Source organism: Oppia nitens, unplaced genomic scaffold (genome assembly GCF_028296485.1).
Source record: "Oppia nitens isolate AA-2021 unplaced genomic scaffold, nextdenovo-longstitch-racon4-pilon3 scaffold18_pilon_pilon_pilon, whole genome shotgun sequence".
Taxonomy (NCBI): Eukaryota; Metazoa; Arthropoda; class Arachnida; order Sarcoptiformes; family Oppiidae; genus Oppia; species Oppia nitens.
In genome coordinates, this window is record NW_026533197.1 from 2071600 (window position 1) to 2082230 (window position 10631).

The 10631-nt window shown below is 24.9% G+C and overlaps 4 protein-coding genes and 1 long non-coding RNA gene across 6 annotated transcripts; 4 read left to right on the top strand and 1 right to left on the bottom strand.

Annotated features, from left to right (window-relative positions):
- The first annotated feature begins 13 nt into the window (after positions 1-13).
- On the top strand, positions 14-1045 carry LOC128965689 (U6 snRNA-associated Sm-like protein LSm5). The gene is made up of 5 exons (XM_054312436.1): positions 14-219; positions 294-389; positions 475-502; positions 570-642; positions 927-1045. The coding sequence occupies exons 1-5, from the start codon at positions 174-176 to the stop codon at positions 957-959; spliced, it is 276 nt and encodes a 91-aa protein (XP_054168411.1). The 5' UTR covers positions 14-173; the 3' UTR covers positions 960-1045.
- Positions 1046-1199: 154 nt separating this feature from the next.
- Positions 1200-2836, top strand: LOC128965772 (tRNA pseudouridine synthase B-like). Of its 2 annotated transcripts, none has more exons than XM_054312539.1 (4): positions 1200-1340; positions 1405-1562; positions 1868-1949; positions 2349-2836. In XM_054312539.1, exons 1-4 carry the CDS (start codon positions 1223-1225, stop codon positions 2816-2818), a joined length of 828 nt encoding a protein of 275 aa, XP_054168514.1. In that variant the 5' UTR covers positions 1200-1222; the 3' UTR covers positions 2819-2836. The 2 variants fall into 2 exon arrangements, with proteins under 2 accessions (XP_054168514.1, XP_054168515.1); XM_054312540.1 differs by having other exon boundaries at positions 1261-1340; positions 1409-1562.
- Positions 2837-3029: 193 nt separating this feature from the next.
- LOC128965687 (Golgi reassembly-stacking protein 2-like) lies at positions 3030-4954 on the bottom strand. The gene is made up of 5 exons (XM_054312431.1): positions 4587-4954; positions 4445-4525; positions 4087-4377; positions 3917-4026; positions 3030-3857 (listed from the first exon to the last, which is right to left on the bottom strand). Exons 1-5 carry the CDS (start codon positions 4647-4649, stop codon positions 3080-3082), a joined length of 1323 nt encoding a protein of 440 aa, XP_054168406.1. The 5' UTR covers positions 4650-4954; the 3' UTR covers positions 3030-3079.
- A 797-nt stretch (positions 4955-5751) lies between these two features.
- On the top strand, positions 5752-6605 carry LOC128965789 (uncharacterized). The gene is made up of 5 exons (XR_008484692.1): positions 5752-5894; positions 6025-6064; positions 6147-6257; positions 6344-6473; positions 6540-6605. It is a non-coding gene; the product is annotated as an uncharacterized LOC128965789 (long non-coding RNA).
- Positions 6606-6774: 169 nt separating this feature from the next.
- Positions 6775-8614, top strand: LOC128965915 (blastula protease 10-like). The gene is made up of 7 exons (XM_054312692.1): positions 6775-6886; positions 7080-7139; positions 7219-7318; positions 7422-7457; positions 7526-7621; positions 7706-7792; positions 8151-8614. Exons 1-7 carry the CDS (start codon positions 6863-6865, stop codon positions 8612-8614), a joined length of 867 nt encoding a protein of 288 aa, XP_054168667.1. The 5' UTR covers positions 6775-6862.
- The last annotated feature ends 2017 nt before the right edge of the window (positions 8615-10631 follow it).

Consider the following 10631-nt stretch of genomic DNA (forward strand, 5'->3'; position numbering starts at 1 on the left):
TTCTATGGAAACGCAAACAATGTTACAAATGATGTGAATATCAATACTTTTCGGTGCTTTGAATACAATTGAGATTTGATTGAAAGCATTAATAGTTAATGTGTTGACTGTTAAGCGTTTTAATTGTCATTAAGTTTATTAATATTTACTAATTATCTAAAAGTCAAGTAATAATGTCGACCACAACTGTCACCAATCCATCAGCTCTTCTGCCTTTAGGTATGCATTGATTTTAATGATATTTACTCTAAACTGATAGTTAAATAACTGATGGTTTATATTGTTATGTCAAGAGCTGATCGACAAGTGTATCGGTTCTCGCATTCATATCATTATGAAGAACGACAAAGAGATTGTGGGAACACTTCTTGGATTTGATGACTTTGTCAGTGAGTGTCACAGTTGTCATCAATCATATTCATTATAACATCCATTGTCTGAATTTAATTATTTTTCTTATATTTCTATCATTAGATATGGTCTTAGAAGATGTCATTGAATAGTATGTATTGATATTTATTGAAAGTTTTTAATTATTAATTTGTTTATAATATTATTTGAACTTTAAGTGAGAGTACACCAGAAGGACGTCGTGTCACTAAATTGGATCAAATCTTATTGAATGGAAATAACATTACAATGGTTTGTATATATATATATCTAACACTATTTTAATTGACAAAATTGTTTATTATTTGTATACATAACTAATATTAAGTCAATTTATGAAATTGTATTCAATTATCTCTCTAATTGATATTTTTATCTATAATACAAAATCAATAGTATAGTTAATAGGTACTAAAAAAATTGAATATTTTTTAATAAATTTATTTAATATTTAATTATGACATGTAAAATACAAATATTATTTATGTGATGTGTTTATAATATTTACATTTAATTATTTTATGACAATGGATCAGATGGTTCCCGGAGGAGAAATGCCAGACAATTGATTTTCATAAAAAAAATACATTATAAGTATTTGTTGAAAATAACATTAAATATCATTAGTGTAATTATTTTAATAAAATTTGTCATTTGAAACATATATAATAAATGTTTTAAATTTGATAATAAATGCAAATTATGATTACAAGTTGTAATTTACAACAATTTATAGAAATTATTTAACTTATTCATTGACGTTGTGTTTGAATGAAATGTTTATTTGAAATTAAAATTTTTACATAAATTTATAATTAATTGAAACGAAAGGATGGCTTCAAAAGTATTAAAAGAAAAACTTTTATTAAACGGTATTTTTGGTGTTTATAAACAAAAAGGATTTACTATCGATGACTACAAGACATGGATCAGACTAACACATTATCACGGTTTGTAATACAGTATTATAATGTAATGCCATTACTTTGACCACAACTAATAACAATACATTAGAAAGTCAGCTGTTGTCTGATCGCAAGTCATGGTCAGCACCGGGCGTTATACTAGACCTAAACCCCCGATATATGGAGCCGTTTACTAGCGGTGTTATGTGTGTTGGTCTCGGCTATTGGTCAACACGACTCACTCAACTAACTAAATACTGGCCACACGTAAGATATTGTATTATATGTTAAAATAATTTGAATTAATCACTAAAAACCAACTTATTATCCCATATAAGCATATATTAACCATTTATTGTATAGAATTACATATGAATTACAATAAATGCTTTTTTAAATCTTGAAATCGCAACAAAAACTTTATTAACAGTATTTATATGATATTTGAATTAATTAAAAATGCTATTAAATGAGACAATTGGTTACTAATTAATTAAAATTATTTTAACAAAAGTGTTAAATAGTATTATATATCCATAATTAATATTATATATAATGTTTGTCCACTTAAGGAATGGATAGTAAGCGCCAAATTGGGAACCGAAACACAATATTACTGTCCGGATTCAACGATTGTCCAAAAATTAGCTTTCGGTAAATGTCATGTTTAATGTAATTGTTAGGTTATAATCACTAATATATCATAAGTTAAATATAATAATATTATAACTACTTTACCTCTACTCTACTTTGAGTTTACAAAAAACATTACCGTTAAATTTTGTATTTTTTCCCATATCAAAATATGTAAGTCATGGGGAATAATGCGAGTTTTATACCATATTAAAAATATTTTTTTATTTTGAATAATAATTTGCCCCTCTTTTATATATATTGATGATTTCCCACCCCTTGTATTTAGACGTCTCTATTTGTTTTATATTATAACTCCTTAATAATGAAATACAGTGTATATTGTATTTTATAGACAGACTCTCTATAAGTTATTGAATTATACCATAACTTATATTAAAATATTATATGATTATTCAGATCATATAAATGAAAATAATTTATTGGAAACGTTGAAGCAATTTATGGGAACAATTAAACAGTTGAATCCACCACCGATTCCATACTCTGAACCTCTATTAGTAGGCAAAGAAACAAACGAAAGAACCATAAATACAGTGATTATGAAACCAAAGACTAGAATAAAGCAATGTTTTGTCATTTCTTTATTAGACTTCAATCCACCGAATATTAAACTCAAAGTCATAAGCGATGGATATTTTTCGTGTCGACAATTTATTCACGATTTAGGTCTTCAGCTCAATAGCTGTGCCCATCTGACTGATCTATGTCTTAACCAAATGGGAATCATTACAGTTGATGATTGTCTTAAAAAATATGAAATTCATTTAAAACAAATGGAAGAAGCGATAGACAAATATTCTAAAATTTTATCTAAAGATCTGAAAAAATTTACTCAATTAAAGCCCGATAATCGAAGATTTATCTAATTATTGATTATTATTAATAATAAGTATAGATAAGTGTTTATTAATTTAATTATCCGTAATTAATATTATAATAATTTTATTACGTAATTTCAATAAATATAGTAATCTTGTTATATTAATTTAATTTTACTAATTCATAAAATTGATATTTATTACAAATATACCAAATAATTGAAATATCGGATTAATATATTAATATTAATTTACAGTATCTGAGATAAAATTATATTTATATATTATACCGTACATATAACATAAAATTTAAGGTGAATACGTTTGATTGGAGTCTCCGGGTAATTGGTAACCATAAGGTTGACCCGCATAAGTGGTAGAAAGAGGTACAGTGAACTTATCTGTAGGTAAAGTTGCACTAACTGTAAGAGGAGGCATTCCCGGCAATGTTATCGGTGTTGTGAACGATTGACCGCCATATGAAGGTAAAGAACTGGTATCACTATTTGAAACTGCACTATATGTCGGTTGATTGAATCCATAGGAACCAGTGCTTTGTGGCGCATATGCGGTACTTTGGGTTACATAAGAATTGGTATTCTGAGGCGTGTAGTTCTGAGTCATTGGTAATGTCGCCGGTAATGGATAGGAAGATCTTGATGTAGTAGTTGTTGATGTTGTTAATTGACTCTGTGTTATATATTGATCACCTCCTTGTCCTAGACTAACATTAGCTAAACTGGATGTTAATGAAGAAACATATTCTGGATGTGATGGGATTGAAGAAATACTAGCGTTATATACTTCTTGTTGGTGTTTGTGATCATAGACCACAACAGGTGTAGTGGAAACAACTGGTGAATATTGTTGTGATAATTGTGGAGTCGGTGGCGGTTGCGGTTGAAGTTCGTATTGTTTTTTCTCTGAATGTTGTTTCGCCAGTGTTTCAGAGTTTTGTATTGAAACATATGATACTTCTTGAGTTGCCGATTGAAAGGTCTTAATTGGTAAATCTGGATTATAAGGAATTCTATGAAGATATCCATAGCCAATACCACAACCCAGACTACCCTCTCCGCCCCAATTGCTAACAAATAAATATTTCAAATTAAAAATATTTTCAAACAAAATATAATGAAACCAAACCTATTGGGAACAATAGTGACGTCACGACAGGAATCGATGGTTAAATTGTAAACAAATAGCTTAAGAGGCTTTCCCTCATGAGCTTCAATAAGATTAAAAAGATCTTCGCTCTAAATATAATTATATTTAATAATTAAAAATAATAATTAATAAAATAGCAAACGACTCACTTCTTGTAGCACAGAATCAGCGCCAATGATATAATCAGTGTCTGACTTAAGACCCGCGATATGTGCCGGTGAGTTAGGCTCGACGTGCAAAACGTGCCAAACGTGTTCGTTCGCGCCTTCAAATGAACAAAATCTGATGCTTACTCCAAGTAATCCCTGTCCACCCCATTTGGCACTGGGAGTCAACTCAACTTCTCTCACGGTTTGTGTTTTGCTATTATAAACAGTCATTTTGAGAGGTTTATCGATACTGGCCTTAAGGATCTCTTTAAGAGCATCGTTGTCCTGATTCTGAGATATATTATAACAAATAATAAGATAAATAATTATATGACAATACATGCATTGCTTGTCATACAAGTCTTGTGTTTCCAATGGCTATAATGAAGTCGAAGTAAGCCTCGAGTCCGGCCTTATGTCCGGGAGAGTGGTCCTGAACCTACCGGTAATCAAGCAATTATATCATTTCCATCAAATATCATCATTAAATGTATGCCAACCCTTAAAACATGGTATCCTTCAGTACCACCGCCGGGAACTTCAATGCTCTGATTGCCGCCCATTGATCACTAATTGTCACCACTATCTCATCAATTGAATTGTTTGCCAATTCAATTGTCAATTAGTGTCACTGAAGTTCAAGAATTGAATTGATATTCACTAAAATGATGACAATCTGTAAACAATCAATAGTTTTGGACAAATGTATGAGTTGTTTGTGATGTAGTCATCAATTGGTGGTAACGTTGATAACGTGGCACTCGTTGTAGTCATTCATTCAGTCAATCACTACCTCTGTATTGCATTCAATGTAATAGTGAACAGTGTTTTCAATAATACAGTGAATGTGTTGTCAATTACACACATATACTGTGTATTATGTTTTGTCAGATCAATACAACATTAAAGTAATAATAAATGTTTTATAACAATAATACAGTATTATTACGATTCTATCAAATTCTGTTATATTTCAATAATATTTATATTAATTTTAATAACACTTTGTTTTTTCAATTAATTTACTAAATTAACCACAAATACAATAATCATTATTTTTACTTAAATATTTGATGATAATTTAAGGCATATTTCTAAAATCATAAACATCTCAAACAATATGAAGTAATTTGTGATCAAAGTTTTAGTTGGATTACACAAAATATTATCAATTGAATGTTTGATTAAAATATTTTATAGGAAGATAATAATTTTTAAAACTATTTATTTTTATATGTTTGAATAAGTAACAAAAAAACTAACTAAACAAATAAAAAAAAATTCGGTTATCTTTTGTATATAAATAACAATAAATTTTGCAATATGTAAATATGCAACTCATAGAAAAAATTCCCAAAAATATCATTTGAATAATTTGATAAATAAATAAAATTATTTTCTTTAAGCTGATAACCGCTTAAGTTGTCACGTATTGTAAAGTCATTGCATTTAAATAATATATATTCTATATAATAAAATTTAATATTTAAATAAATAAATTTTATTTTTATTTTGTATGTAAAAATTGATGTAATTAAGAAAATATTAAATTACGTAATTTGAAAAAGTCTGTTTCAAAATTTATTAAAATTATTATTATATATTATATTTACATTATTATAATTTAGTATTTATTAATGTATCATAATTTTTTTTTAAAAATGTGTTTAAAAATATTAATTATCTATAGTTTGATATTTATTGCTAAAATTACATCACAATTACTATCGGATGTCATTAAATTAACTAAATCTGTTGATCCTTTAACTAAATCTGTTGGATTAATACCTGATTCAAAATTATCCCTGGTATATATTTTTATTTTATTAAAATATTTTTGACTATTTTATTATGTATATCATATTACACTATACTGTAGTAATATTATTTTGGTAATTTTATAATAACTAATTAATTTTATATTATTTTAATCTATAGCTTAATTTATTAACAAATAATATTCTTGAAACACCTGATGGTAATTTTAATTTATTAAACTATTTAAAAATATAATTTATTTAAAAATTAAACTAAAATGAAACAAATGTACTGTACTTTAGGTGGGACTATATCTGAAGGCGATATTGTAACTTATGGTAAAACAAGAGTTGGTCTCAAACAAGACGGAGACTTATGGCCCGATGCTATCATTCCCTATGTGTTTCACAAATGTTTGTTTTGAAAATTTTAATTTATAATCAAATAATAAACATTTCTTTAAAAAAAAATATCTATTAGTTATACTATTTTTTTATAGCCATTGAAAGTGAAAATAAAAAATTGATAATTGAAGCGATAAAACATTGGGAAGAAAGTACTTGTATTCGCTTCAGACAAAAGAAACCAAAAGATGAATACTTTGTTCGCTTCAGAGCTGATACATCTGGGTTTGGTTTCATCTGATTTTAATTTATTGTATTTATTATATAATTGATGACTATTTGTCTAATTAGATGCTGGTCTGCAATTGGCCGACAATATGATAAAACTGGACCTCAAGACATCAGTTTAGGCAACGGATGTTTTAAAGTATTTTTTAATCAAATAGTTGTTTTAATTTAATTTTTTGAAAACAATTGTTTTTTTTGCAGTTTTATACAGGTATTGACCAATATATAAGCAATACATTAGTGATTTAAATTAACATTTATAATAAATAACTTGAAATACAACAGCTGTTCATGAAATCGGACATACGATAGGCTATAGTCACGAACATTCAAGAAAAGATAGAAATGATTTCATTGAGATTTTATGGGATAACGTAAAGACTGGTATGACTTCACAGTTTGAAATTAAGGTAACAATTATTGTTTTAATTAATATATTACTCAAAACATTTACTATAGATTTTGGATTATAAAGTTTACGAAATTTTTAGTAGACTAGAAATTTTGTTATAATAAATTTATTGTTGAAATTATCATTATAGATTGTAAATTATATTGTAGTATTGATTATATTTTATTATATTTTTTTATTTATATACATAGGAAACACGTAATGAAGGTTTTGAATATGATTACCGATCAATAATGCATTACCCGGCGTGGGTTAGTTATTAATTATTTATTTGTATTTAATTTTATCATTTTTTTATTTAATTGTCTATAATATATAACTTAATTTTAGGCTTTTAGCAAAAAACCGCTAAATAAAAGTGTAATCGTTGCCAAAAATCCATTCGTTCAGTACTTGATTGATGAAGAAAAAGATTCACTTAGTTTTAGAGGTTTTAAACTAATTAATTAAAATTTTTTTAAATGTTGAACATTTCAATTATATAATATTAAATATTAATACATTTATTATTAAAATAAACATTTTAAATTTAGATATTAAACTAACTAATATGCTCTACAAGTGTCATGGTAATACATTATTTAAATTAAAATATAAACAATTAAAAATAATTAGCTTTTTTGTTATATATCAATAGACAAATGTCCTAATATTGGTGTTACTGAGTGCAAAAACAATGGATTTTTAATGTATAAATCTCATAAAAAAACATGTCTTTGTAGATGTCCTCCAGGTATCACATATTTATAAATGTTTTATAAAAATAAAACAACTTATTATGTTATAATATTTAATGTATTTATTTTATAACACTTAGGAATAAATGGAAAAAATTGTGAACTAAATGAAGAAAACAAAATTGATTTATATAAACCAAAATGTGGCGGACATATCACTAAACAAGGTTTATACCAATTATCACATAAAAAATAATGTTTTATATTATACACAGCTATAAAAATCAATGTAAATGTATAATAAAATTTATAAATTTGATGAATTCATTGAAAAATATACTTAATTTGACAAATTTCCGAAATATACTTTAACATTAGAAAATAAACTATAACTGTATGTTTACTATATAAATACTATTGTAATGTATTGTAATATAATGTAAAGTATAATCGGAAATTTGTCAAATTAACTATATTTTTCAATGAATTTATCAAAGTTAATAGATTTTATTATAGATATACATTGGTTTTTATCGGTGTGTAATATTGACTAAAAATCTAAAAATATGTTATATATAATTTTAGGTCAATTTTGGACACCTAATTATCCCAATAGAAAACATCCGTATGAAAGTTGTAGTTATTGGATCCAAGCGCCCGATGAGCACACAGTTGAAGTGACTTTCCATGACTTTAGCTTTAATGAGCCTTACTTTGGAGAAAACAATGAGGCAATTGAAGGTCTGTGTCTACACGAGACCATTGAAATCAGAAATTTAGACAATATTTATGACGGAAACCAATATTGTGGACAACAAATTACACGAAATACTATTATGAATTCAATCGGTAAAGATTTCATTATAATAATCATAGCCGACGACCAAATGATAGGTCGAGGACTTAACGCAAGCATCAGATTCATTAAAAACGATTCAAATGAAGAAATATTACAAATTAGTCCAAAATCAAGGCCACGAAGAGTTAACACAAATAAATTGAAACAAAATGTAAATCAATTAGAAATTTCAGATATAATTGGGATTTAAATCATGAATTAATTATTATACTTTTTATTTGTTTATTATGTTTTTCATATTTATAAAATAATCAAATTATTTATTTATTTAACTGTAAAGTAGAAATCATATGCTTTGGTGAAAATCTAATTGTTATTGAATTTTAAGTTTTATAAAATTTTATTAATAGTGACTAATATTAAATATAATATAATATTTATAAACTAAAAAGTATAATATATTCGCGTTATACACACAAAATGTGGAACATATACAATAAATAACTTACAATAAATAAACTTTTTATAACAATTGATGGCTTAATTTATTAATAGTTAATTGCAAATATACAGTAATTAAATTCTATTATTGGGCACTTTGTAATTGATATATATATATATATTAATATATAATTTTAAGGAAATCTGATATATTTAGAAACCTTATTAGGGATCACATGAATCATACACTTAAACCTATGAGGTATACTATAAAACTTTTTTAGGTTATGTAATATCAGAGGCTAGTATCCAAACAAACCCAGAGAAGGATAAATGTGTTACACAATCTCAAAGGCCCAACACTTTAAAATAAATTTGATTATTCATAGCCTTTGCAGGCTTTTATAGGCCATCAATAAAAGACTTCGCAAAAATAGCAGAACCTTTTACACGGATAACAAAGAAAGTCAGGGATAAACACTTAAATACATAGGTATTACCCCATAGAGTGAGAAAATATTACAATATGTATATAAATTTCATAAAACATAAAATTTAGAGTTGTTTGAAAATAATTATTTTAATTACATTAAACTAAAAATATAAATAAATTATAAATAAAGTTTTACAAAAACTAAAATTAGATAATTATATGAATTTTATAAATAAGAATCCAATTCATATACATATATTCATGTAGTAGTATAGTGTATATTATGTAAATTTATCATTCATACAATATTATAATCTCATTATCCCATAGTATATGATAGTAATTAATATGAAATACAAATTGTTGTGTAATACTTGACTTTTTTTTATCAGACTTATAGTGTATAAGATATTAAATATTAATTGACATTCAGTTACTATTAAAGTACAGTTTGAAAGAAGAAAATTATAATTCATATTCAATTGAATAGAAATGAACTGATATTCAATTATCAATTACATTATATATCCAATTAATACAACTTTTATTTAATGTTCATTAATAATAATTTAATTAAATTAGACAAATGTATAACGTTTACGGGTTCTACTAATAGTAAATATCAACAAAATAAATAGTGAATAAAATGATTTTATTAGTAATCATTATTTAATTACATTTTATTTAACTTTACATTTCAATTATTAATTAGAACTATTATAATATTAATTACTGAAAAATTAATGAATTGATGTTAAATTAATATTATAAACATTATTTAGGTGTCATTAATACAAATAAAATGTTAATTTAAATGTTAATTAGAATACGAATTATAATTATTTCTAATTAAATATCAAATTGTCGAGATGTTAATGACTCAATACATTTGATTACTACATATATTTTATGCTAAACTTATTGTTAATAAAATTTCTATGATTTAAGTGCTAATTTATATGCAAATATAAAATATTTTATATATTTAATTAAATAAAACTAAGTTATATAAGGGCCCAATCGGCAACTATATATATAATTTTATTTAAACAAATTGATATATCATAACATAAACATTTTTATCATATTTTATAGTATATTTTATTTATAATCTAATTTATTCTAATTTTAATATAAATTATTAGAAAAAACTTAAAAATCATAAATGTTTTACAAATGTTAATTAAATTAGTGTTTAATTAAATAAAATATATTATGAGTAATACATAAATTTAGCAAATTTATAAACATTAACACTGTATCTATTAATAACTATACAGTAATTATATTCACATTAACAGTGCTTAAAATTTCATGAATTTATCAATTAATAAAAATTGCAATTTTAAGTAAATATATGTGTGTTTAACAATTGAAGTGCTTATAACTACAA

Bases quoted from the DNA above. Each gene is read 5' to 3' on its own strand.
- LOC128965689 (XM_054312436.1), top strand. From the start codon at position 174: ATGTCGACCACAACTGTCACCAATCCATCAGCTCTTCTGCCTTTAG. The intron at 390-474 runs GTGAGTGTCACA...TTCTATCATTAG, and splicing joins TGGATTTGATGACTTTGTCA to ATATGGTCTTAGAAGATGTC. The intron at 643-926 runs GTTTGTATATAT...ACAATGGATCAG, and splicing joins ATGGAAATAACATTACAATG to ATGGTTCCCGGAGGAGAAAT.
- LOC128965772 (XM_054312539.1), top strand. From the start codon at position 1,223: ATGGCTTCAAAAGTATTAAAAGAAAAACTTTTATTAAACGGTATTTTT. The intron at 1,341-1,404 runs GTTTGTAATACA...ACAATACATTAG, and splicing joins CAGACTAACACATTATCACG to AAAGTCAGCTGTTGTCTGAT. The intron at 1,563-1,867 runs GTAAGATATTGT...TGTCCACTTAAG, and splicing joins TAACTAAATACTGGCCACAC to GAATGGATAGTAAGCGCCAA.
- LOC128965687 (XM_054312431.1), bottom strand. From the start codon at position 4,649: ATGGGCGGCAATCAGAGCATTGAAGTTCCCGGCGGTGGTACTGAAGGA. The intron at 4,378-4,444 runs GTATGACAAGCA...AATATATCTCAG, and splicing joins CCATTGGAAACACAAGACTT to AATCAGGACAACGATGCTCT. The intron at 3,858-3,916 runs GTTTGGTTTCAT...TTTATTTGTTAG, and splicing joins GTCACTATTGTTCCCAATAG to CAATTGGGGCGGAGAGGGTA.
- LOC128965915 (XM_054312692.1), top strand. From the start codon at position 6,863: ATGACTTCACAGTTTGAAATTAAG. The intron at 6,887-7,079 runs GTAACAATTATT...TTATATACATAG, and splicing joins CTTCACAGTTTGAAATTAAG to GAAACACGTAATGAAGGTTT. The intron at 7,458-7,525 runs GTAATACATTAT...ATATATCAATAG, and splicing joins TATGCTCTACAAGTGTCATG to ACAAATGTCCTAATATTGGT.